General features: G+C 31.6%; 1 protein-coding gene across 4 annotated transcripts in view; it reads right to left on the reverse strand.

Annotated features, from left to right (window-relative positions):
- The window catches only part of LOC100160412 (four and a half LIM domains protein 2), a 113,081-nt gene that overhangs the window by 30,653 nt on the left and 55,345 nt on the right, over positions 1-27,083 (reverse strand). For 2 of the 4 annotated variants that reach the window (XM_029487324.1, XM_029487323.1), the window contains exons 2-5: positions 17,623-17,791; positions 16,875-17,055; positions 16,496-16,726; positions 13,777-13,992 (exon numbers count right to left, since the gene is read on the reverse strand). In XM_029487324.1, coding sequence (XP_029343184.1) covers positions 13,777-13,992; positions 16,496-16,726; positions 16,875-17,055; positions 17,623-17,774 — 780 coding nt within the window. In that variant the 5' untranslated portion in view covers positions 17,775-17,791. Of the gene's footprint in view, positions 1-13,776; positions 13,993-16,495; positions 16,727-16,874; positions 17,056-17,622; positions 17,792-23,995; positions 24,311-27,083 lie in introns of those variants that run through there. The other 2 variants (XM_008190087.3, XM_001945095.5) reach the window with 2 other exon arrangements.

Consider the following 27,083-nt stretch of genomic DNA (forward strand, 5'->3'; position numbering starts at 1 on the left):
ATATTTTTCACTGTTTTCCTTCCATAAATTCAGCGAATAGATCATCGAGAAAACATATTATTTTAATATTCTATTTTTAAAATTTATTATGTGTACTGACGATGTCGACGTGATACATCCGTACAACGAACAATTTGTAATTTACACTATTTCAACGCGTGGTCGATTAAACGATGAAAAGGTGGAATATTAATCTAAATATTTAATTTAAGTAAAATAAAAATATAAGAATTTCAAGATTGGTTTTTTTTTTTAACTTTTTAGTTTTTAGTTAATTCAAAGAAATTCATAATATTTGTTCACCATAACAATTTTATTAAAACTTGGTAAAACGAATTGCCTATACCTACGTGTATTATTTGTACCTACACAAAACTACATAAGATTTTCAAAAAAGTATTTATACATTTAAAAATATCTTTAGTGGAAAAAATTACTTTCGATTAAACTCATTATAACGCCTTAATTATTTAGAAAATATAACAACATGTTTATGATCCTATTCTTAATGTTTATAATGAACAAAAACTGTATGTGTGATGTATATAATATTATAATGTTTGTTTTAGATTATATATTACGCGTTTTATTGTCCAAACGGATGTTATTATTGTACCTATCCTTGAGTACGATCCAAACTCAAAGTCGGTCTCTTAAAATTACACCATATAATATATATTTTGTAAAAGGCGTGATCGTTTAAATTGCATCAAATAGTCAAATAAACCGAACAACACTGTTACCTATTACGGTGCGACACATCACTATAGCGTGTAGACACCGTGAAAGAAATGGCATTATACTTATTACATCGTGACGTCCACATGATGCGAAGGACTAATAATTATTATAATTCGAACAGTTAGTACTTCGGATTTACCGAATAAAATATAGTTATAAGTTATTAAAATGTTAAATATTAATATATCATTGAAATACAGGTACACATGTCAAACTATAACTAGGACTATTTTGTTTTAGTCAAACATACGTTCATAGGTAAAATAAAACATCATAATAATGGTAACAGTGAAAACAAGCGTACTTAACGTATCTCGTTATTCTATTCAATATTATTGTGTACGTGCATAGTTTTAGGTACTTATACACAATAGATATGCACGTGACTCGTTATGTATTATACATGGCTCCATATTAAGTAGGCTATTTTTTTACTCTATAATAAATTTTAAAAACATATATTATACATTATAGGTACTGTTTAATATTTTCTGCAGCTATAGGGCTTTACAATGAACGATGACAATAATATCACATCATGAACATAATAATATGGTAGAGGTATACCTATAATTATTATAAAATGATATTTGAATAATTTCAGACGACGTATGACCATATTGGTATTGTAAGCGTTTAAGTATTTGTCAATGTCGTCTAACTTAAGTAGTACCAACAGCCAGAGAGCGTTAAATGTATGCAGATTCGTGTAACGAAATAAAAAAATCCGTCTATGGTCAACTTAAACGCGACAGGGGAAGACCACAATATGATGTGAACGTAATACGTCGTAAATGCAGTTTATATAATTATTCATAATCGAACTTATCGGTCCAGACTTACAATCAGTAGCGTACCTACATGCAGAGGGGGATATTTTCAGAAAGAATTAATTTTTTATGAGATATTGAGATATATTTTTTCGGTTAATAATAACCACCAATCCCCCCTCCAGAAATTCAGCTCCAAGTACGCCTCTGCTTGAAATAATACATTATATTGTACTGGTCCATTCAATATTAGCTGAGTATACCTACTGAAGTCTATTGATAATCTGGTTTCCTTAAGTTTTTAGAGATATTATCATGATTCGTGTATACAAAACAGATTTTTTTTAAAGATTTTGTTGGTTTTATGTCAGATATACGTACCCATCTTTCGAAACATTAATGGCCCATGGCCAATGACCTATGTCTGTTATTTCAATATTGTCTACTCTATAACCAATAAGTGACGATCTAGAAATAATATATTTATCATAATTGTAATCGACAGACTTAAAAATGCCAGTATACCAGATCTCTAGATGACTTTCTTTGTTTACCTACACAAATAAAATAATATACAATAGCAATACAATAGTTAAAGTTAAGAAATTACTCAATTCCATTCCTCAGCATAGAAACGCAAATCAACAATATAAAAATGAAATTCCTAACTTAATGCCACATTGTTGTTAGATAATTTTCCACTATATACCCAAAAAAATATCTAAGATTGCTCAATTTTCCTTGTAGAGAAAAAATTATCTAGTAGCAATAGCATGCTACATTTTTTACTATAAAATATTGTTGTGTAATATTATTGTCATTATATTATATTGTATTTTATAATAATATTACATATTGTATTTGAATATTTAATATTGTAGATGGGTACCCATTGCAAGCTGAGTGTTATATTATATTATACTGTTCAATGCCGTAAAAAATTTACGATTTAAAGTCTAAAACATTCCGAAAAAAGTAAAAAGTACCTATATATATATATAATAGTCGTACGGATTGTGTAGTGCACACACTAATGTGAGACCCATTGTCCCACATTGGTATGGGTCTTAGCCTTTACAGGACACATATAGATTGTTTTATTTTTACCACCGTACCGTACGTATAGTACCGACAGATTTAATAAAATATTTGAAAAAATATGTACGCACGTGTGAGTCTTTCGATTTGGATTTTTCGGCGGTCATCCTTCGCGCGCTATTATAAACAATAACCCGCTCGGCCCGCCGCCGCCGTTAATTAGAGCATATCTGCTGCGGTCGTCACGAGTCCGACAAACGATTGCGCAGGCAAGCACTTGGAACACTAATGGCCCTACGATCAAGGGTGCCAAAGGCATTGATCTAGACATATAACGGACGGTCTTTAAATATCCGTTTATTTTTCGTTTCCATTCCTGCGCCTATATATGTATATATATTATTACAATATATAGTACACGTCATTATATGACGCTGACGGTAACGTACCTTACACACACACACTTGACTTTGCGAATCTCCCCGAGGCGTATATATATACATATGAAATCGGAAACAGAGATTGGCAACAGTCTGGAGCACATGGCCAATTCGCATATTACTATAGCCAATTATTTTAGTACGATAATGGATAACGCTGTTGCAGCGCGAATAAAATATACCCAACACCGAAAAATTGCAAACAAATAAATTACGCGGACCGCACGCGCGTTCGTGTGCATTAATATTATACGCCGTCGGGATAAATTGGACGCGGTGCTGCGGGTAAAAGAGAGTAAGTTTTAAAATTCCTCACTTTTCAGAAAACGTACATAGAAACGTCTCTCTTTTCTGCAACACATTATATAGGCCGTAATGGATTTTTAATTATTCACAGCTAATTTATAAAAAGGCTCACAGCGAATGTGTAGTCTACGTCTCACATAAAATATATTATATAGGTACAGCACGTAGCAAATTTACGTTCAGCAAAACCAGTAGGTCAATTTACTTTAATATTAAAGCTAACAACACCAATTGGTTCTGCTTAACGCAAATTCTCAACGTTGTACGTTTGTTAGATGTGGATATAACACACGCGACATTAGCCGCGACCACTCTTGAGATGAGAAATAATACAAAAATCGTTTATATTTTTCTAATATACAGAGTGATTCACCAAGCATGCTCACTCTCATTTTTTCCTTTAATAATGTATTTGTTCAAATTATAATTTTAAAAATTTTTAAATATACCTACCTACTCAAAGACATTATTTTAAGTTCTTGAATATTTTTATACTATACTTAAGGAGTGTCATGTGGAGATAAAAATTTCGGTTTTTTAAATGAGAACCCCCCTTCTTTACTGTTAATTATTTAATTTATAATTTTTTTGAAAATTCTGATATACCTATAATTTAATATTCGATTGAGTAGTTTTTTACTTACCTATGTATTATTAAAATATGTGTACTAAGGATAATAGTAATTAAAAATACCATTTCCGGAAAAAAAAATTATCCGTCTAAATTATATATTTTTCATTATTGTGGTGAAGTTATTAACATAATGGTAAATGGTAACTGATCAGTGATCAATCAGAGAAAATTATTTTACACGACACGCCACGACACGATGTAGTATGAACTCCCCTTAAAGGGGTGATTTTCTCTGATTAGATGTACGATGTACCGCGTGGTTCCATTGAGGTATACCATATTGTATATTGTTATTTTATATCACACGATACCTACTTCTTAACCAAACGATACCGCATAGTTGAATATATTCAATTTTTGGCCGTGTATTTACAGATATGTTCAGAAAAATTATAACTAAAAGAAATTATAAAATGGTATCATCTGGTACGATATGCATATCATTGGTATTGCATCTTGATGTATACATAAAACGTATGGTACACGAAGGCACACGATCATTAAAAACACGACACGACAAGGTGTAAGTGCGAACCCCTCCTATAGTGGGTTTCCACTATATACGTTTGCGTGTACGTGCATAAAAATACTTTTCTGTGATTGGTTGGTATGCAATATACATATGGTAAGCGTTTGGTATACCGGAGTGTTTATACGTTCTTACCACCCGATTAACTACGATACAGTGTTGTTGGATGTAATTTAACAATTTCGTATACACGGCTGTATACTGATAACAGAAAAATATATGAGGTATAACCAATATGTTACCAATCCTAACCGATCCAACCCATCTTAACCGATGAGAAACGTTTGGTAGATCGTTCATAGCGAACGGACCCGGTCAATAAATGCTCGTACACGTCCAAGTCATTTTACCGTAGTCGATTGGCAATCATGCTAGTTTAACCGTGGTATAAGCTATAGCTACCATATAGCTACTATCTGCTGACGAACGCGCGCGCGTACACACATATATAATATAGAATTTAAGTACCTACTTTAGATGTACATTGGATTATTTGGATTGAAAGCGGTACATTTGTCACTTAGTCAGAGTCGCTGATATTTTCACGCATTTTCTCCAATGATTCAAGCGCAGAGCAGAGTCTCCTAAGAGGAATTTTCAATTCAAAAATATAAAGAATTTGAAAATATGGTCCTACCTTAAGTATAGGTATAATATTCAAAAATACAAAAAAATCATATTTTAAATAACTGCATTATTGAAGAAAAATATGCGTGTTAATCAATGAGCATGCTTGGTGAATCACCCTGTAGATCCCTAAATAAAATACGCGTAGACCATAAATTTTCTTCTTCTACGCAATGAAATAATCGAAAAACGACAACAATTAAGTTACGCGTACTTGTATACGGTAAATAGTAAAATAGTAAAGTTTATCGCCGACAAAAAATTGTTGTACAGGAAAACGACGATGATGTGCGTTACTTACCGAATTATGAACTCCCATTCATGTATGCCTAAACGCATAATTCATAGGATAATCAGATTTGTTATGACAATTCAAGAAAATTTATAATGCTCAGTAGAATTATAAATTTTATTGCCCCGTGTATTATGTTCTGTAATTATTATTAAGATTTACTGTTGCAAATGATATAATACATAATATGAAGCCAAGATTTTTTAATTTTTATCATTAAAATGATTAGGTAGGTACATTTGCATGTAAAACATTGTACGCGTAACATAAATATTTTATATGTATTTGTAAGAACCGAATAATAATAACGTTGAATATTATATCATGCGAGCGGCATAGTGCAGCGGATAATATGCGAAATTAATCGAGACGGACAATTATGTTTAGTTATAAAGCCGATAGTCGGTATTTATGTCGACTATTTGATCTATGGACACGATAAAATTTCGTTACAACTATGTTTACGCCGTGTGCAAGTTTTATTTACAGTGTCTGGGCCTGCTGGCCAAGGCCACACCGGCTACAACGCATAATATAATAATATATGTGGTCTTGTCTGATCGTCTGGCGCCCCGTGAGTTGGATTAAAATGTGATTTATACACTTGGTCGAGAAGTCAATTATTGCCACTAATCGCGCACATTCTGATGACGTTCAAATGTCACGTCACACGTATAGTGTCTTGGCGATCGGTCGCACATACAGTGTAACATCATGGCGACCGTCCAGTGGCGTATTTAGGGGGGGGAGGGGTAATTGGGTCCGGACCCCTCCTATTGACTCGTTTCTCGTACATTTTAAATTTTGTGTCATGACATGATTAAGACAAATAAATTTTATCATACGATACGAAGGATTTTGTAAAAACTTTTTGTCGCTTGAATTGATTTTTTTTGGTTATAAATTTACTTTGCCAGTATCACATTATGATTTTCACAGTATTTACGTTTCCACAGCAAATCCCAAAATACCCGTTTGAGCAACACCCCGGGTGGAGCTAGGAGGGTGAAAAATACTTTACGACCTATTCTCGTACCTACTAAATGTACAAAAAAATGTACAAAAGACCATTTTTTTGCACGTTGTTGCATTGTTTTTTTTCTTAGTTTACCTTTTTTATTTTTATTCCTTATCTATAGGTACGAATGTTTGGTTTTTTTATTCTTCAGATTTTAGTACGGTTAGGTTAGGATTTTGTATTAATCTACTTCGCGTAGGCGGACAAACTTGGTATAACTTTGATACTTCAGAGTTAAATTATTATACACTTACGCACAAACCACATGGGATCCGCGATCAAATCACAGATAGATTGCCTACCTGATAGTACGTGAATCTCATGGACAATGCCAGTAAAATATAATACAATTTAAGTATACACTTAAAAAGACATTGCTTCCACGGAAGCAACAATCAGACATTTTTCTAGGCAACACCGGGTAATTTAGCTAGTATAATAATAATAATATATAATTATATATTTATATATTAATTTTCTACAAAATATATTGTCATTTTTCGATTTTATAATAATTCACTTAAATTCTAAAATTGCGCGAAAGAAAAGATCAAATAGCCAATCTGCGTAAACAAACTATAATTTCAGTTTTTATACCTGATAATAAATTGTCCATAATTTTATATAGTTTCGTATTTATTACCCAACAATTAATTAACAATTAATATGAAACGGCAATGACTTAGGACCACTATACTTGTAAAATAATTTGAATTATTGGTTTTTAATATTATTATTATTAATATTATACTATTTAAATTTACCTTAAAATTGTTTATACCTATCGAAAACATTAAGAGGATGTCAGCGCATTATTTGTTTTCTCTCTCTTACACACCCACGCGTAAGATACCAAAATTACGTTCAGCACAACCGATCCTGTAATATATGTTACTTTTAATTTTAGAGTGAATTCACCTATTACCAAACTTTAAGTAAACAATATTACATGTGTCGCTGCGTTAGATATTTTATGATATTTTTATTTTTATGTAAGTCTTATGAGCGTGTAAAATATCATAATTTAAAGACGCTTAAATTAATTGTAGGAAAATTAAAATATCATTAAAAATCCAAATTTGGTTACACAGGTTAAAATGTTCTCAACTTAAAGTTTGATAATAAGTGAATTTACTTTAACATTAAAAGTAACTACACAGGGTTGCAGGTTCTGCTAAACGTAATTTGTAAAGTTGCTTGTGGGTCAGAGGGAGAAAACAATTTATGGTGCGCTGACATAATTTTAATGTTTTCAGTAGGTATAGCCGGTATAGGAAAATTTGACATTTTAAGAAAAATTTAAAAAATATAATTGTAACACTTTATAAGTCAATGCCCAATTATTCGAATCAGTACACAGTTGGTGGTCCCACGTCATTGACGTTTCATAATGATTGTTGCATAATAATTATGAAACTAATATTATAGATAATGTTGTATAAGATAAAAACTGCAACCAGTTTGTTTACGCAGATTGGAAATTTTACCGCTTCTTGTGTGAGCAATTTTAAAGATAAAGTAAATTATTATAAAATCGAAAAAGAATAATATTTTGGAGTAAATTAATATATAATTATATGATTATACATTATTACATTATTATATTTAGTGTTTATTTTACGATACTGAAAAAACAAACGAATGTTCACAAAAGTGTTCTTTTCAAACAATAGATTTCGGAACATGTGTGTTTTTTAATAATTATTAATCTAAACTATTTGTGATTAAAATTTCAACAATTCATGCGTATGACTTGAGATCATATTATTATCATATTAATAAATTATTGCTATAACAAACAATCTATTAATTAATCTAAACATACAAATCGGTAATTACTAATTATCATTATAATATAATACACAAAAAAATGACAAAACCTAAGCTTATTTTGGTTTGAATACTCACGAAATAAATAATTAATTATAATGAAGCTTGGGCATGAAAAAAAAACTAAACAATAAACCAGTTTGCAAAACCCTGAAAATCAATTCATTCATTAGAATATCGTAATTGAATGTAGGTACTTCCGAGGACGTAAAAAAAACAAATTTTAATTAATCAAATAATAAATAATCATTTTTTCAAGTCCAAAAAACTTAAAATCATGATGATGTTGTGCAATAAAAAATGGCACAAAAATATTAATTTCCTAAGCGCATATTCTTAAACAGTGACCCAATGGCGACTACCCACACAACGGGTATGTCAATTTATTATTATTACCTATATAATTAAGTAGGAATTATTATGTCAAATAAAAATACATTATTATTATGACTGTATAATCATAAAATAAAATGTTTTGCATAGAGATGATTAACCGGACGCTTTGACATAATATAAAATTAAATATTACATTATTACCTCATTCAGTATTATAGGTAGCTATATATAATGATATCTTCAAACGGAACACAATATCATAGTTTGAATGTATAATATGATCATAACCAGAGTTCATAAACCAATATTGTTTATTTCCAAATTCGAAACAATTATTTACACATCCATATGATGTTCCCGCGTGTATAATGCTACAGACATCGTATTAAATTATTGGACTACAATATAATATTTTATTCTAGACGTCGGTATATAACGATTTATCCCAAATCATTGGATCAAACCATATCGTAGCATGGAGTGTGTGATTCTGCAATGTGCGAAATCAATTATTTCTCAACGCTTTCGAAAATATTAACAACTGTGTCAACAAACCATACAAAACGGTTAATTGATAAAAAGCTTATCCACTATCAATGTACGTTCCCTCCCTCTCACTAACTCACTCTCTGACCCTCTCACTTCCTACATGTATTTTTGTCACCGCGATCTTACGTCCGCCGTCGTACGAAACAAAAACGTATACGTTCCGGATAATTTGAATGGGCCTTACAAAATGTCAGGCGAAAGTAACGCGACGCGAGTGTCAAGAGACGGTCGTCGGGGGCCGTATAGGTATATATGTCGCTAAAATTGACGGTGAGTTGTTGCCCAATATATAAGACTTGTAGGTATAGATACCTACCGGCTAACCTCAACGATATGTTCGCGTTTATCTCTGCGGATACGAATGATATGATTTTATTAGATGTATAAATATTTAATTAAAAGTCGACTATATAATAAATTATAATTTTAAATTCAGGGATGACTAGGCATACCTACAAAGTAACTACTAGTACCAATATTTTGAACTATAAATTATAATATATAGTACCTATTTACCTAAATATCGTTTTAAAGACATAACAACAACGGCTATACATTGAATATTATTATGGATGACATTTTTTTTTTGGACCAATAATTTAACGTAGACTTACCTACTGCAAAGTATTTTAATAACTTAATATGTAATACCCAATGGCGTAGCCAGGATTATCAAATGTGGGGGTGTTTTAAGTATAGATTAAAACCAAGTTTTTACAGTTTTCATATATAAATAAATTTAGGGTTCAGGACTTGTTGCACCAAAAATTATCGAAATAGGTATGCAGTCGAAATTCTCAAAATATGCTTAAATATAATATGTACTATGTAGCAAAATATTTATATTATTTTTGAAAAATCATAAAACATATGATTTGGTAATAAAAAACTAAAAAAGCAGGTAAGTGGATGTCGCTCTGCTGTACAGTAGATTACAAGTGAGTCATTGTATAATGGTTGTATTAGACTTGAATTCAATGATATAATATCATTGTATAAGAAAAACGATTCTGAGCGGAGACGGTTTGTCAGTCTAGATATTTTATATTTTGTTATTGATTATTTTATCATGTAAGTTGAATTAATATTAAAATATTATAATTTTTTATTCGTTTCTATATGGTGATAAACAAAGCGTTAGAAATTAAAATCCCATTTTTAGAGTTTTTTCGTAATTTTCCGGTGGTTTTTCCCATGGCATTAAATAACTATTGAGAAAATCGAAAAATGACCTCTCTAAAGTACCATCTTGATCCAATTTGCTAAAAGATAAGGTATTATATGTTGAGATCGAAACACTCCTTCTGAAAGAAATTTTGTATACAGGATATAAAAAGAAAAAAAAAAAATAAATAAATAAACACCATTGTAAAAACAATAGCTTCCTCGCTCCGCTCAGAATCTAAAATAAGTAGGTATATAAACCTGGTAAATAAATAAATGACAACTTTATTTTTAAAAATATTGGCATACAATAAGTACTAGGTTAATAAATAAATAATAACGAATAACGTGATATGTGAGCACGTTGATAAACGAACACGTACCTATATCTACTGATGTTCATTTCTTCGTACAATCTACAATCTAGATGTCAATTATAGTTTAAACACAGTTTTGTCACAAAGAGACTTATGAAATCTTACATATGCGAACATAGAGCCAATTGTAGCCAAGCTCCACCAACAACTTTACAGCTCTCCACCCCTCCCAAACATTAACTTAATTTTTTTAAGGTTATTCAATTTTATAATAGTATGGTATTATAACAGGCTTCGGCCTCCCCAAATCTCAAAATTATCGCCTATTGTACCTGACCAAACATAATATTTTTTAAGATATTTTTCAATGTTATCCAAATATAATTTTTCCCGACAATTGTATGTACATTTAAGTTAAAAAATACACAAATATGCAAATTCAAACTTTGTATTCAATTTCGCCATTTCATAAGACAAATTTAAAACTTACAAGCAGTCCCGAACCCTATAAACAATATATTTATTAGGACGGAAAATGTCAGGGGGGGGGGGTTAAACACCCCCCCCCCTCTGGCTACGCCACTGGTAATACCATTATTATAATAAACAACATACATTTTGGTGGGTAGACTTGGCTTGCAAACCATGAGCACGACCTATTGGCGAGCAATGTGCGCTCACACAGACTACTCGAAAAATCAACGACAGATGGCGCCGAACGAACATAATAGTATTATATTATTTTTATTTTCTATTTAAAATATAATCTACTTACAAAATAAATCATTAGTAAAACCGTCAGTTATAATATGATGCACACAAGCGTACTGTTCAGTGGCGTGATTTTTCGGATGGGAGAAACTACAATTTCAAATTGACCAATATATTGTTATAGTGATTGGGCTGGCCCGCTGACCCGATGGCCCAAGTCCAAAGACCACCGACGGTCGAAAAGTGACTATTTAAAATTTAAAACAGCCAAATTTCATCAGCTATGATTTCTGGAGAATGACATAAATGTCCAACAATGAGACCATTAATAACTACCTACCCGTTCTAAATGTATCATTATTAATTATTCTCTAGACCAGTTGCTTCAGATCAGTAGTCGGAAACGTATGGCTCCCCCAACCACCATCTAAATAAAATACGTCATCCTTAATATTATCTATCTTTTATCAAGATTTGTTTAAAATAAAATGTTGTTAAAATCATAATTTTACAATCGATATAGATATTCTAGTTGTTCGTGAAATAAATACTTTTTTATTCGATTAAAATATATATATATATTTATAACAATTTACTGGGGCGTGTATGTATTTATTGTATGTAATAGGTATTAATTACTGTAGGTAATTTGAGTTTGTAACCACTTGCTATTAAACTAATACTGGATCAAATAATACGATATACTTTGTGGCTTAAATATTAATCGAATTTACCTGCCACTTTCGTAACTATAATATATAAATAATTAAATAAATGACCGCTTTGAATGCATCCTGTACATTGTAGGTACATTCCATATGAATATTAGGAATTTACATTAAATGGTTTGCAATATGCTTATTTCGACACGCACATATTTTAGTATGATTTCAATAATATTAAACTTATTTTCATTAGATAGTTTTTTCTTTTTTTACGAAATCCCGACGAGTGGTTCATTTCAATTATTTGACAAGACGTGTCGTATCAAAAACAGTTCCAAATAAGACCCATAAATAATTTGTGATTATCGATGTATTAGAATGTAACATAGCACATAATTACTATCATGAGTTACACCTAACACATTATACCTATCTAGGTACTACATCCATAGTAATACAACTTAGCGCCAATATAATTATCAATTTTTCATATTATGATAATATGGTTATATTATTATAATCATTATATGATTAGAATGTACGACAAAGTCCGGAATCAACTAATGAAAATTTATCTAAATGGTTATAACTTATAAGCGAATATATTAACTTAGTAAGTATAGTTAAGTATAGTTAGTATAGGCACCTACCTACTATGATTAACATTCGGACAAGTATAATAGTCTTACTATATCATATTATATACTATTTAATATTACCTACTTACATATTACAACAACTATCTAATTATGTTGTTATTTTTCGGAGTTTGCAAATAATTGCAATAAATATTCATACCATAATATTATTTTGAATATGAGAAGTAAAGCTATGGACTTTCGTTGACCTAATGAATATGTTACCGTTAAAGTATGAAATCCTTTATTTTCCTGAATACTTTTACTGCTTTAGTTAAAGTATTTACATTAAAATTAAATTAATACTTTATCTACAAATTATATGGAACAATAATTGTGACAATCGTGTAGTTATTTTATACAATTGCTGATTAAGAATCGTTAAAGTATACACATCATTGACTAGGTAGGTAGAAATACAATTTTTATTTTTATATTATCGGTAATATTATTGGTTATATTAAATAACAATAATAATATTATATTTTCTAATTGAAATGTTTTTCACATACAATTAGGATAGAACGGGTACACATCTGAACAAAGAAGACAAATACAAAATTTGAAAATTTTTGTGTGAAAATTTAACAATATAAAAAAAAATACCTATTTATTATTATTAAATTGACTTTGGTGATATTTTGAATTAAACAACACGCGATGTCACCATTCTTAAAATATATAATATTATTGTGAACCTCGAATCGAGATGAGAGGTTCATACGTTAGTATATAGTTGTTATATTATGATGTATCATAAATATATCGATGCACAAGCATTGAAGCGCTATCCGGCTGTGTGAATCATTGTTATTTTATTATCTATCCTTAAATTAAATAATAGATTTAATCGTCCTAGGTACCTATTATCGATAAGGATACCAACTAGTTCACACACCACAGAAATCCCATTTTATAACTACTTCCAATGTACACAATATAAATTACTATTAAAAGTTATATAACTGAACGATCAGGATGAATTTATAAAATATCTGGTCAAATTTTAAATTATAGGTATGGTCGATTGTTTTTATTCGATTAGTGTATAAAGTACCTAGATATGTGTCTACCTAATAACACCATATTTTCTTATTTTAACGTTAATAAATATAATTTTGTCGCCGTTAGGCTATGGAATATTTAATTATAAGCTTATAATAATTCTTACCTCATCGCAAGCCGAACACCTTGGTTTGAATTGTTGTGCATAATGACGTTCGCAATACAAATGATCTTCGTACAGACAGTAAGTTAAGTCGACAAGCAGCTCTTGGCATTCGGTACAAGTGAAACACGTCGGATGCCATAAAACTGTATCGCCAAATTTAGACGCGAATACTCCTATTTCACCTGGTTCGACATTTTCCTTACATTTCGGACATTCCTAAGCAAATAACATAGTGTAAACATTATAAGGTACCTATACTTAAAAATTACAATTTTGTTTAATATACAATGTACAATATAAATTGTTACAATATTTAGATTAATCAGTATCAGTATCAGGATAATATAATCAATTTAATTTGAAACTATATATTATTGTTTTTATTATTGGATTATAAAATATATGATATGACTGCATTGGCGGAAATTGGAGGAGGATTTATCAAAAACCTAAAAACAAAAATAACTGTAAAATTATTTTCTTTTATAAATATTGAAATATTATCTAAAATATCTATAATACTATATGGGTCTATGTATATTGTAAATAAAATATTTTCTTAATAATATTTGGAAATATTTTATTAAAAAAAAATCTGAATTTTCATTGATGTGCTTTGTAAACCGAGTAAACAGCAATCGACTGTCATTATTTTATAAATAAATCATAAAACCATAAAGTATGTTTTCTGCTTAGTTGGTATGAAAATAATAAATCAATAAATTCAATAAATTTTTGTACCTAAAAATACAAAAAATCAATTTTGCAGTGACAATTTAAACTTAAAACGTTTATAAAATAAAACTATACAAATGTCACAAAGTTATTTTTAAATTTCCGTAAGAACAACTTTAGGAGAACATTTTATTACATTTTCGAACCTTATAAGTATTTTAATTAAAAATGGAAATCAATTTTAAATTCAAAATAATTTGTGAATTTTCAGAAGTTGAATACTAAAAACTAAATAATTTTGTAACATAATCTACCAAAGTACTCAATAGTGAATATTTTTTTTTTTCGTAACATTTTAAGTAGTTAGCCTCCCCAATAATAATTCACGATTTCCGCCTATGGATTTAAGTTGAATTGTACATGGATTGCTAAGTTATTATGATATACAAATTATGACTTAAATTAATGGACATTTCAGGATTGGTTTTTGTTTATAGCAGTTTACTTATATCTGATATTTTGAGAATGTTATTTTTAATTTGAGTTTGCCCCCCAACAATGTATAATACACAATTGTTTTTGTAATAATTCACATTTATAAATATGGGTGGATTTAGTGTGAGTTGAAAAACATAATAATTATTGTATTATGATCTATTACTTATTATTTTTTTTTATTTTAATTTTATTTTTACAGTGCGGGACGACCCCTTTAGATATGAATATCCCCAACAAAAACATAGCCGTGAAAAAATGTCAAGTTCCAAACACCCTACCAAAAAAGTCGGCCTATCAAAGTAGTGAAATCTACATTGTGGCCAAGTCTGCTATTTTTTAATTCATAAAATTAATGAGGCATAAAACATCAATATTGAATGTTCTTACTTATGACTTACGTGGGTGATGGGGAGAAGAGAACTCAGAAAAAGAAAAACGTTTAGATTTCTTCTCAAAAAAGGACAGTGAATCATAGTAGTGGTGTCTACATTTTGGGCAAGTCTAGTTTATGTAATTCATTCAGAAACTGGCTTAAAACATCATTATCGAATGTACTCGCACTTATGACTTACTTGGGTGATGAGGAGATAAGATATCAGAAAAAAGTTAAAGGTTTAGATTTTTTCTCAAAAAAGACAGCGAATCATAGTAGTGGTATCTATATTGCGACCAAGTCTAGTTTATGCCTCATTCAGAAACTGGCCAAGTGTTAAACAATAAAAATAAAAGAGGAGTGTTGCTCTTTAATGTAGGAGTGTAGTGAGGTTATGAATTAAAAAATAACAGACTTGGCCACAGTGTAGATTTCACTACTTTGATAGGCCGACTTTTTTGGTAGAGAGTTTGGAACTTGCCTTTTTTTTCTCGGTTATGTTTTTGTTTGGGATATCATTTATTTTTGCTGGCTTCAGCATCGTGGACGACGTGTTATTATTATTTATTTTTTTTTTTTAATTTTAAAATTTTTTTTTTTATATGTCGTAGATTTTTTCTTGTATATTTTGTATTTGAATAAAATAAATGTACGAAAACATTATTATGTTTTATAAATATAATATATTATATATAAGTCAATTTCAAACAATTCCTTGTTACCATATTGTAACGCTGTTTGAAAGTAAACGTTTATGCCTGCTAAGCGTGCCACTTCATACGTTTAGAAATACACTCACTGAAGCTGTATTAATTTTGAAAAAAACTCAATTTTTAGATTTTTCCCTTTAGTTACACTGTAAGACCTACCTTTTTGCCAAATTTCACGTTTCTACCTATACGGGAAGTGTCTTATAATTTTGATGATCAGTGAGTCAGTAACAATTTTGCAAATTTTGAAATCCTCCCATTTTGAAGTGGCACAATATTAAGGGCTTATTTTCTTACAGCGTCCTAAACTACTAGAGATTGAAAATGTTTTTTTTTTTTTGTTATTTTTTAGAACATTTTTCTTTTATAGTTATTGCTTATTAAGGCATTTAAATCGGGCCCAATTTTTAAATTTATCACATCGCAATTTTTTTTGGATACGTTTTACCATAAAACAACTAACCACGTGATAAGTACATTCTCTAGCATATCCGATGTCTAACGCTATCTCGTTTCTAGCATTTATGAAGTCTTCGTAGCTCTGATGATGCCTCTGTTCCACATGTTTACAATAAGTCAAGGCTAAGTCTTGTTTCGGTAGTTGCACGACTACCTGCTTGTCTCTGTACTTCTCGCCAGCCGTGCCCAGTTTAGGAACTTTGTTGGACGGTAAACTGTTGAAGTATTTCTCTACCTGCAATACATAAAATAATATAACAATATGAAATTATAACGACCGTTATTGGTGACCAGAAAAGAAAATCCCGACACGGCAAGTGCATGGAAAATGGTATAGGTAGTCCCTAACGATATATTACTGTAGTATAATATCGTGCATGTACCTTGTGACTAGGAAGCCCAGGAGGAACCCACGAGTACCCTTGGCTGTAAGACCTTTCCTTCGACACTCTCTTGTCCGGGTCTTGAACGGGCTTGAAACCAAGCCGGTCGCGTACGTTGACCCACTCCTCGTGCAGCACATCGTGCGAGTCTTTCGTGCATTTACAGCTACCGCATGTCTTCCTAAAACGTGGCAAAAACATTTACATTTAGGAAAATCATCGGAAAACCGCGTTCGTCGTTATCGTGAGAGTGTCCACTAACGTACGGGCTATTTGTCCTTACCGAATAATTCATATTATTCTATAATTTAATATTATGACAATATAATATTACACCATGTCGTAGGCCGTATGGGAAATTCGACTTTTTGCGAGAAAAACTACACACCCTCCTCTGCGACAAGCAGACCGTTTTGAGCTGTTTATTGTTTTTCTTCGAACGTAATATAGTCGGCCGATCTTAAAGCTTAGGTAGGTGTATATATATATATTAGTACACGGCCACGCGGCATATCTGCAGGGTATACCTAGGCTTTTTGCCAATAAGATACTTGAAACTCAAAACGGACGACACCCGTCGAAAAGGGCGCGGTGATTGTTGCGCAAGAATACCAACTTTCAGACGGCCTACGACATAGTATCATGACGTACGAGTATACGGGTCAGCCGCGTGCTCATAAATATGATATAATATTATGTGTGTGTATATAATATTTAATATAATATGTATGGGTTCCAGCCGAATTACCTAATAATAAGTTCGCAAAGCTCTTCCTGCCCGAAGACTTTGCCGTAAAGTTCGAGTATTCGGACGCATGCAAACTTGAGCCCCGGCCAAGGGATTAGCGGCGAGTCCAGTCCACTGTAAAGTGGACAACAGTGAGCTTTTAGGTCTAGCATATCCTTCGGCACCGGTCCTGCAGGAAATTATCTAACTCAAAACCCAGCACAACCAATAGTCGCCACCGCCGCCGCTTTTAGGGCGTCGGCAACTGTAGTTGTCTCGAGACAATATACACTCGACAACAAACGTATAAATAAATATTTTGTTATAATATATTATTTAGGACGGACAATACAAATAATGCTTTTACGAACGTTTTCAGACGAACTTTCTGGATAAAAAAAATAATAACAATTTGTTCCTTTTTATTGAGAAAGCACACTTTACGAGCATTTTGACTTCTCAGCTTCTATTAAAAAAAATTCAAGATGGACTTCAAGAGTAGAATTAATATTATAATTATTATCGTATATTGTCATGTTGTTGTCAGAACCAGGCGCGTCTAATATACAAAGTACATCTAATATTGGAGTTAAAAAACTCATAACTGTGTGTATACGGTCGCCAGACAAAGACACGTCCAATATCATTTGTTATTATTGTATTATTATATATCGTGTTCGTACATACACACTCGAAACGACAAATTATTGCAGACCGGTTAGCCGTCGAGCCATCGCTGCGAAGACGGTAATAATAATTACATATTATGGAAACGCAGCAAAAAAGACACGACGACAAACGATTTCCTGTTATTGTACAGGCACAATGTCGGAGAGAAAAACAAAATGACATTCGTCTGTTGTACGAGAAACCGTCGAAATAGCGCCGACCGTCTCTCGCGGTGCGGTCTGACAGCGGTTTCCGCCGCGGGGAATAGGAAGAAAAAATCGACGGACCTTGCAATGCGAGACGCGACCAGGCGATATTATATTATTATTTATTACTATTCAGTGGCCTAACCTAACCTAACCTAACCTGGGGGGGGGGGGATATATATCCCCTCCTAGAGCCTTTTTTTTTTTAAATAACTTTTATAATACTCTTGTAAGTACTTGGCTATAAAATATTTTAAGATTTAAAAATAAAAATTAATGGACAGTGGTTTATCTAGTATCACAGTCAAAAGATATAACTGATACAAACTTACAATTTACGACTTCTGATATCATTTTTAACCACCTATAACTTATCTTTCATCTTAACCTTCTTAGTATAAACACAGAATAAATGAAAACTGTTAATATTGTTAATAATTATTATATTCGTAAATTACATAATAATAACTCCTGGGATTGTAATGCCCAAAAAAAATCTCAAAAATATCTTGAACAAAATGCTTTTATGTCCAAAAGTTCTTAATGCACTAGTTATTTTTTATTTTTATGATTTTTTACAAATTATTTTATAAATTTGTTATGCCTAAATGATAATATACATTTTAAAGATACAGAACTGATCGTTTTGGACTTCTTTGATCTAGAAAAATAATTATTTCAATAAGTGATTATTTTTATTTTTATATAGGTTTAGATCATTTATTTTTTTACCTTCATATAGTCATAATTACTATAGTTATTATAGTTATAGTTTGTCCAATGTAATATAAATCATGTAAAAGCATGTAAAAAACTTAAAATAAAATATCAAATTCTACATTTTTTTAAAAATGCCTCAAAAATCCCAAAATCCTCTAAAAATAAAATAATACTAAATCCTGAAGACATCCTAGACATTTTAGCAAAAAAAAAAAAAATAAGATGGACTTTATATTTAAAATCGTACATTTAATTTAATTGTTTACTTTATTATCTTTGATTTACAATTTACCATTTATCTAATTTACTTTATAATAATAAATTAATATTATAATATTATGATGTATGAAAGTTAACAAACAAAGGGGATGTGCAGGGAGGAATAGCCTACATGATTATAAAAACTTATATCCCTGCACCCCAGAACCAATTCCCAATCACGCCACTGTTACTATTGTTTTACGAGTCCAATAGTCTCGCCGACACGATTGTGATACTCGTCGTAATACAATGACCACTGTGACGGTGGCGACAACGATGACGACAATATAATATAATAATAATAATTATTATTATTATTATTAAAGGGAGGTGGCGACGTCACTATGATACACTTGACAAATTTATCGTTGTTGCATTCGACGGCGGCGGACTCTCGTCCCAGATTTTTAATTGATCGCTTGTCGCAAATCATCAAAACACGACATTATATATTATGGCGAGTGTGTGTGTGTGTGTTTCGTATATACCCTAAACACGTCTTGTCCGATTTTATGTAGTCGCGACCACACGAAAATATGATAAACGACGAATATTAATTTAGCTGAATCATCAACACTGTAGAACACGACGCATCAGCAGCAGCCGACTGGCCGGGCTGAAGTGGCGACTTGAGTGTTAAGTTTTTTAGATTTTTTTTTTTTATCATATAGGTACGTCCTATAATTCATTCGTTATTTACACCGCCACCGTCGTCGCTTATAAAAATAGTAACGCCGTTCTTATTTATATTGCTTACGCGTTCTTCTTATGTGTAAAAATAAAATATAAGTATTGTATATAAAACGTTCGACCGGAATCACTTTTATTATAATCGTATAGATTTTTTTTTTAATTTCACTCGAGTTAAAACTCATCAGATGGAACATCCCGCGGGTTTGATTTATTCGTTCGAAACAATTAATTTAATCACATTTTTACGACGGGCATTGATTATAATATTATCTTACGCGTTCGATATTTTGAGTAATAATTTCCGTAACTGCAGACCGCGCGTATTGACAAAATGGAATATTGACCGGTCGTTAATATTATTATTCGTTACGCAGTTTGAACTTAATAGAAACCAATAAATATTCGTCGTAATCTCTCGTAAATATAAATAATGATATTATAACATGTGACTCCCACCCATGAAGATAATAATATTATGCTTATCGTTAAAACAATAAACTATACTCGCTGCACGCGATAGTATAACTATTTTATATTAACATAAATACATACAATACTACAATCGAGAGTCGATTACTTGAATCTTTCAAAGGGTTTTCGAGTTATCGCGACTCCACTCACCACTGTGAAATTAATAAACAGTGGTACATATTATAATATCAATATAATGTTTTTTTAAAACGTAGTAGGTAACCGTCAAATATACTCAAATACAATTAATGATTATATGTCGTGATAATATAACAGCGAAATAATATAGTAATGATATAGTGGGCACGAATAATTTATTATTTATGAAAATATCCAGTCAGGATGTGTAGTTGTGATATAGATCGTGTTACACGTCGTAAGCGTTTTACCTGTACTGCACTAGCGTCCGAACTTATAGTTTTATAATGCCAAATGCCATAGACCAAACACTAACCAGGTGGGTGGTTACGAATGCTAAAATATATATGGTATAACTACTGTATAAGACTATAATAAAGTTTCAAACAAGGTAAAGGCGGACGTCTTCCCAGCGCATGATTTGTTTCTGTAATTCCGTCTTAAAACAAACGACTACAGCACAGAAAATGTATATCCGGCATTTACGGGCGTATGCAATTTGTGACAAAAATAACCCCTTCAAAAAAATATATATGTAATTTTCGCCACACAAAACTTGATAAAAGGGCATTAAATAATCCACGCAATCATGTACCTAAAAAAATTGTAATTTGCGCCACTTTAAACAACTACATAGGTAATCAAATTAATTTTAATAGAAAATCAATAATATTATAATAATTGTAAGTGTATGTACTATTGTAGGTACTCTATGTATATTAAGAGGATATCAGCGCACTATTCGTTTTATCTCTCTGACCCACGCTCAACATAGACAAAACGCATTAACGCAAAATCATTTTTTGTATGTTTTTAAGTAATTTTAGAGTAAAATCATATATTACAAAAAAGATAGAGAATAATATTTTTAAGAGAATGACATATCGATTTTATATTTTATTGTTATTTGACCGTATATTCGACTTTCAAAACAAACAAAAAATGTTGTAAATTTAAATTATGTTTAAATTGTTTTGAGACAATATTTAGATAATTTGATATGTCATTCCCTCAAAGATATTATTCTCTATGTTTTTTGTAATGGGTGATTTTACTCTAAGGTTATACTTAAAAACGTAGAAAACATGATTCTGCGTAAATGCGTTTTGTCTGTATTACGCGTGGGCCAGAGAGATAAAACAAATAGTGCGCTGACACCCTCTTAAGCGAGTGTGTAAAATATTGCAATTTTAAAACGATCGCATGACTCTCGATTAAAATATTAAAATATCGTAAACGACCAACGTGCAAACACAGCTAATATGTAAATATATGTTAGCTAACCTTTGATATTTTGAAAACGGGTCAATATTCGATTTAATATTAAAGTTGACAACACAGAGTTGGTTCTGCGCTGAATACAATAATTATTATCGTATGTTCTACGCTACACGATTCAGGACTGAAGTTATTTGTTAAAGGGTCGTCTATAAGCTGCTCAAAGGTCCCGGAATCGTGTAGGGGATTAGAAAGAAATCCGAGACATATACGCTGCAATATTAAAATACAACATTAGTCGTATAAATATATAATATCTATACATTATAGTATTATAATACTCATGAAGAGTAACACATTATTAAGGATCCAAATATATATAGTGATGGTGTTCTAATAAATTCGACTTGTATATTCCTCCGAATGTGAGACGGCGCTGTCTTTTCAACGGTGCTTCTGCTGCTAGCGTTTCGAGAAAACTGTAAGTACGCTATACGTGAATTTTATAAAATAACGAGTAAAACTGAAAATAATCATATTCGATATACGCGACTTAATAATATTGCCACGGGAGAGCGTTAACCGTAGTCGGATAATGTGAAACGAATTCGCCTTTTATATACACATAATATATCATAATGATATTACATACGGTCGTGGCGGTATAAGGCGACATGGGGCCGGTTGGAAAATACCTACTCAATATTCGGGAAAATACATGAAAATCCTTTCTAGAGCCACGACCGCGTATAGAAAAAAATCCGGTCAAGGTCCCGCGTTTATTTACCCGGACAAGTTATTTTTTTTTTTCCTTAACATAATAAATTAAGAACTATATACGTCGTCGTCGTGTTATCGCTAATAACGTTATTATTGCATTATAACGACACGTCATCACGCGGTCGATTAATAATATTAATTATTATTATAATCACTAAGTTAATACCTACAAGACGCGTGTATACGGTCTGCGCAGTGTCGGACAACATAATATTATAATATTATTATTATAATCGGGAGAATCATATGAATTATAATCGGTGGCGGCGGAGGCGTATTGAAAACGATATTATTATTTTCTGCCATTTAGTATGAAGATCTGTGACAATTTATACTGTGTAAAAAAAAATTTATGGATTTCGAAATATCTTCGACGCTCGTATTATATACAGGTGGCAATGCACAGGCGTTTATCGAGATATCACGTCGCGGCCGATGGCGTTGCGACACTGCGCTGGCAACTCAATACTACGGTTTTTACGACGGAAAAAAACTCCAACGACTATGACTATTATACATAGGTATGAATAATAAACGTATATAGTATAATAACAATAATCGTAACGCGTTTGAACGGCACACATCACGCGCACGCTACAGCGTTCGATTATAATCGAAAAAACTGTCGCAAGTGGCCGCCAAACAAGAGAATACGATTTTTAAAAACTCGGTGCGACATACGTCTTATAGGTAGGTACACTATAAACACAGTGCACACGTCTTATATACTGTAATAGTAGTCGTTACTAAATTGTGTGTAGGTACAACAGGTATAATATTATTATTGTTATAATCGGGCGGCGGCGGCGTTGTTGGCCTGCAGGTTAGGTTGTGCCGGTCGTGCAGGTTTACAACAGATAAATAATATTTTAAATGATATGGCAACGGATCGATATAGTTTTCTTTCTGTATGAGGATTAAGATTATTACAAAAAAATAAATAGCATATACCACCGAGTCGAGTTCTATGAAAAAGTTATAGGTACAATGGTTACAAAAAAAAAAAGCAAAATATATAAAAAATATCAAATACAATATTGCTTACTCAACGACTACAGTCAACAGTATAATATTATGTTATCACACGACTTTTTCCGGTGAGGTGGGAGAATTGTGCGTTTTTTTCGCGTGTTAAAATATTACGCGATTAATGGACGTTTTCATGAAACTTTTTCTCATAGAACTCGGCGCCGATTCAAATGATATTACTATATAATTACTACATAATATGCCCGTACTCTCGATATCACGGTCGTCGATTATCCTTGTTCGGTCTTATCACGTATTTTACGAGGACACAATCGACACTGTCTGACGGATGGTCACACGGTAATATTGTACACTGCGTATGGCGACTAACTATGTATAGTAGGTAATATTATATCAGACGATTATATTATATATATAAAAAAAAAAATGTAATTCCGACCGAAGAAGAAATTGGTACGAAAGAAAAATACGGTTAATAACTGAAAAGTGAAAAAGAGCGTTTTCGAGCGCGCACGTACCGCACAGTACGACTCGTCCACGATTGACCGCTCGGCGTAACCGACACGAGGCGTCTCCGGCACACGCGCGCAACGCTTATTGTCACACTGCACATCGTTCGTTCATTATTTACGACGATGGCAATAATAACGATAAAGCAGTGTACACATCACACAAACACTCGAAGTGCAGATGATAAGGTTTGTCGTTTCGTCTTCGGGTGTCTCTCTGTCCCTCGCGCTTAATCGCTCACTCTTTCTCTATCGTTCCCTCTCTAACGAGACACGCTTAAACGGTGTACACATCAACACTGCAGTATACAATATTATAATATCATATCATTGTACACCCGTCGCACGATTAGGTAAGTACCTATAATGATATATAATTATATACATCTAACATCGTTATCGCGTTTCTTTACTATATACGTTAAAATAAAAATATCATTAATATTATAGGCACAGGTATCACATAAATGTATTGCCATATCGAACTATCGGGAAATCCTCAAAACTAAATTTAAAATCAAAAACTTACTACTGTTATATTATAGATACCATCATCATACCGATATCTTCTATCTAATATAATATATCAACAAAATATTATGTGGACGTAAGAATGTTCGATGTTCGGCAGTGTTATGTACTGCCACTAAAAAACGAATGTTCACAAAATATATAAAAATTCCAATACATTTTCCATGTTTCTTCACACACGGGATGTTAGTGAAGCCGCTAAAGTGAAGTAAACGAACAGCACATGGTTTTAAAAACAGATCCAAAACCTTAAAAAAATCCTCTCATTTAAAATCTGGGCTCTAGTACTGCACTTCCTGTAAAAACCCCACAAGAAAACACATAAGAGTAAACATACAGTGGATACTGTGTACAACAATACATTAAAAAAAATATATCCTCATTGTGTTACGTACAATACATGTAATAGTATAATAGCTAGTATGTATAATAATAAGTAGGTAATTAATTTCTGGATGGTCTCTTTTTCAAGCCCACACGTCAATTGGTATTGTACATAATATAGCCAGTAATATTCTTATTTGCAATGATTTATAATATATATATATATATAGGTTATTTAACTTATTGCACTATTAAATTAAAATGTACAGATAAATAAATTATCAAAAATGTAATTTTAAAAGTAGTCGACATTTTTACAAAATCTACAACATGACGCATGTATTATACAAACGCACGTTAAATAACTATTAAACGAATTCGTGGTGAACGATTTACGTGGACTGAGCTACAGTAAACTATTATAAATAACATGGCGTTAGCGAGTGTGCTATAAGTCGACGACAAGTTATTTTAATAGATAATAATATGATTATAGATATACTATAAAAAATTGCATATATTGAGAATATATTTTATTACTGTCCCTTAAAAGTTATTTTTAACATGGCTCTCGGAAACAATCCAAAATTTCAAAGTGCCGCGGCCCACGATAGATTGCCGTCTACCATCCGGATGACCACAAGAGCGCTTTCTCCGTGAAAAGTTCGGGGTTATACGCTTTCCCGTTCACAAGTAAAGTCAGAACGTTAGTAAAACAAGCAAATTGTGGTCCCAAAAATTGAAATCCGTGAAAAAATCTTGTTAGTTTACTCCGCTCATAATAAATAATAATTATTATTGTCGTATTCTGTTGTGACTGTCTATATATAATACGCGGACCAAGTCAAGTTTCAATCAACTCAAGCCCGTTCGGCGCAACTTCACTGTTTTCAACAATTATAATTAGATTATTATCATTGAACGTTTCGTAAGCTAAAATACAAACTTTATCAAAATAGTAAAAATACACTGCACATCGTAATTATTTATCATTTATTACACATACGAGATAGAATATAATTTTGCAACGTCACTATAAGTATGTGAGTCATATTATAACTCGTAAAATATATACTATATTATAATTTTGTGTAGATTTGATGTCGTAGGTAGGAATAGATATTGTATGGAGTATAGGCTATAGACCAAATTATTGCATACGACGATAATAATTATTTTTGTGTCAACTCTACGAAATTGTTGTTTTCGTTTGAAAATCGGTGAAAACTACCACTATTGTTATTAGGTACCTACATCAAATGTCGCATTATTATTATGAATAGTGTATTTACGCAAAACGTCCCTGAACCTATACGAGCGCAGAGACATGATATGAATTTAGACCTTTTTTTATTTTTACAAGAAATTTAAAATCTATTCTTGACTAGAAAAATATGTAAATGTGAAAGAGTAATTATAGTAAATCTTTTGAGGGAAGAAGACACCCATTAGTGACATTACCTATTTTGTGTTTAAAATACTAAATGATTATATATAATAATATATACCTACTCGTAATGGTGTGTGGAGTAAAGACTAAAGGGTGTGGTTAATTTACGTTGTCTGTAAGCACATAATCTATAAAATATAATATTATGATCGTCGTATCCATATAATCGTGTGTCAAATAGGATAATTGATTATCGATTGGAAAAAAAAATAAGTGTTGGGGAATGTGCTAGTGTGTGGACGCTCGATACGTATAATACGAGTATGTTAAACAGACACACCGATAAATTCTATCTCTATATATATATATATATATATATATATATAGGTGTAGTGTATACCTTATATCAGTAACAATCACTCATGACATGTACAACGCATATACGTCGGCTTGGGGAGGAAATATAGGAATAATAATCATTTGGTAGATTAGATTTTCTTATAGTATTCAATATAGTTTCCACTTTCCTCGGAAAACGGCACGCTTATATTATTATGACTGGTTCCGATCCCTATAAGAATA

This window comes from Acyrthosiphon pisum, chromosome A1 (assembly GCF_005508785.2).
Source record: "Acyrthosiphon pisum isolate AL4f chromosome A1, pea_aphid_22Mar2018_4r6ur, whole genome shotgun sequence".
Taxonomy (NCBI): Eukaryota; Metazoa; Arthropoda; class Insecta; order Hemiptera; family Aphididae; genus Acyrthosiphon; species Acyrthosiphon pisum.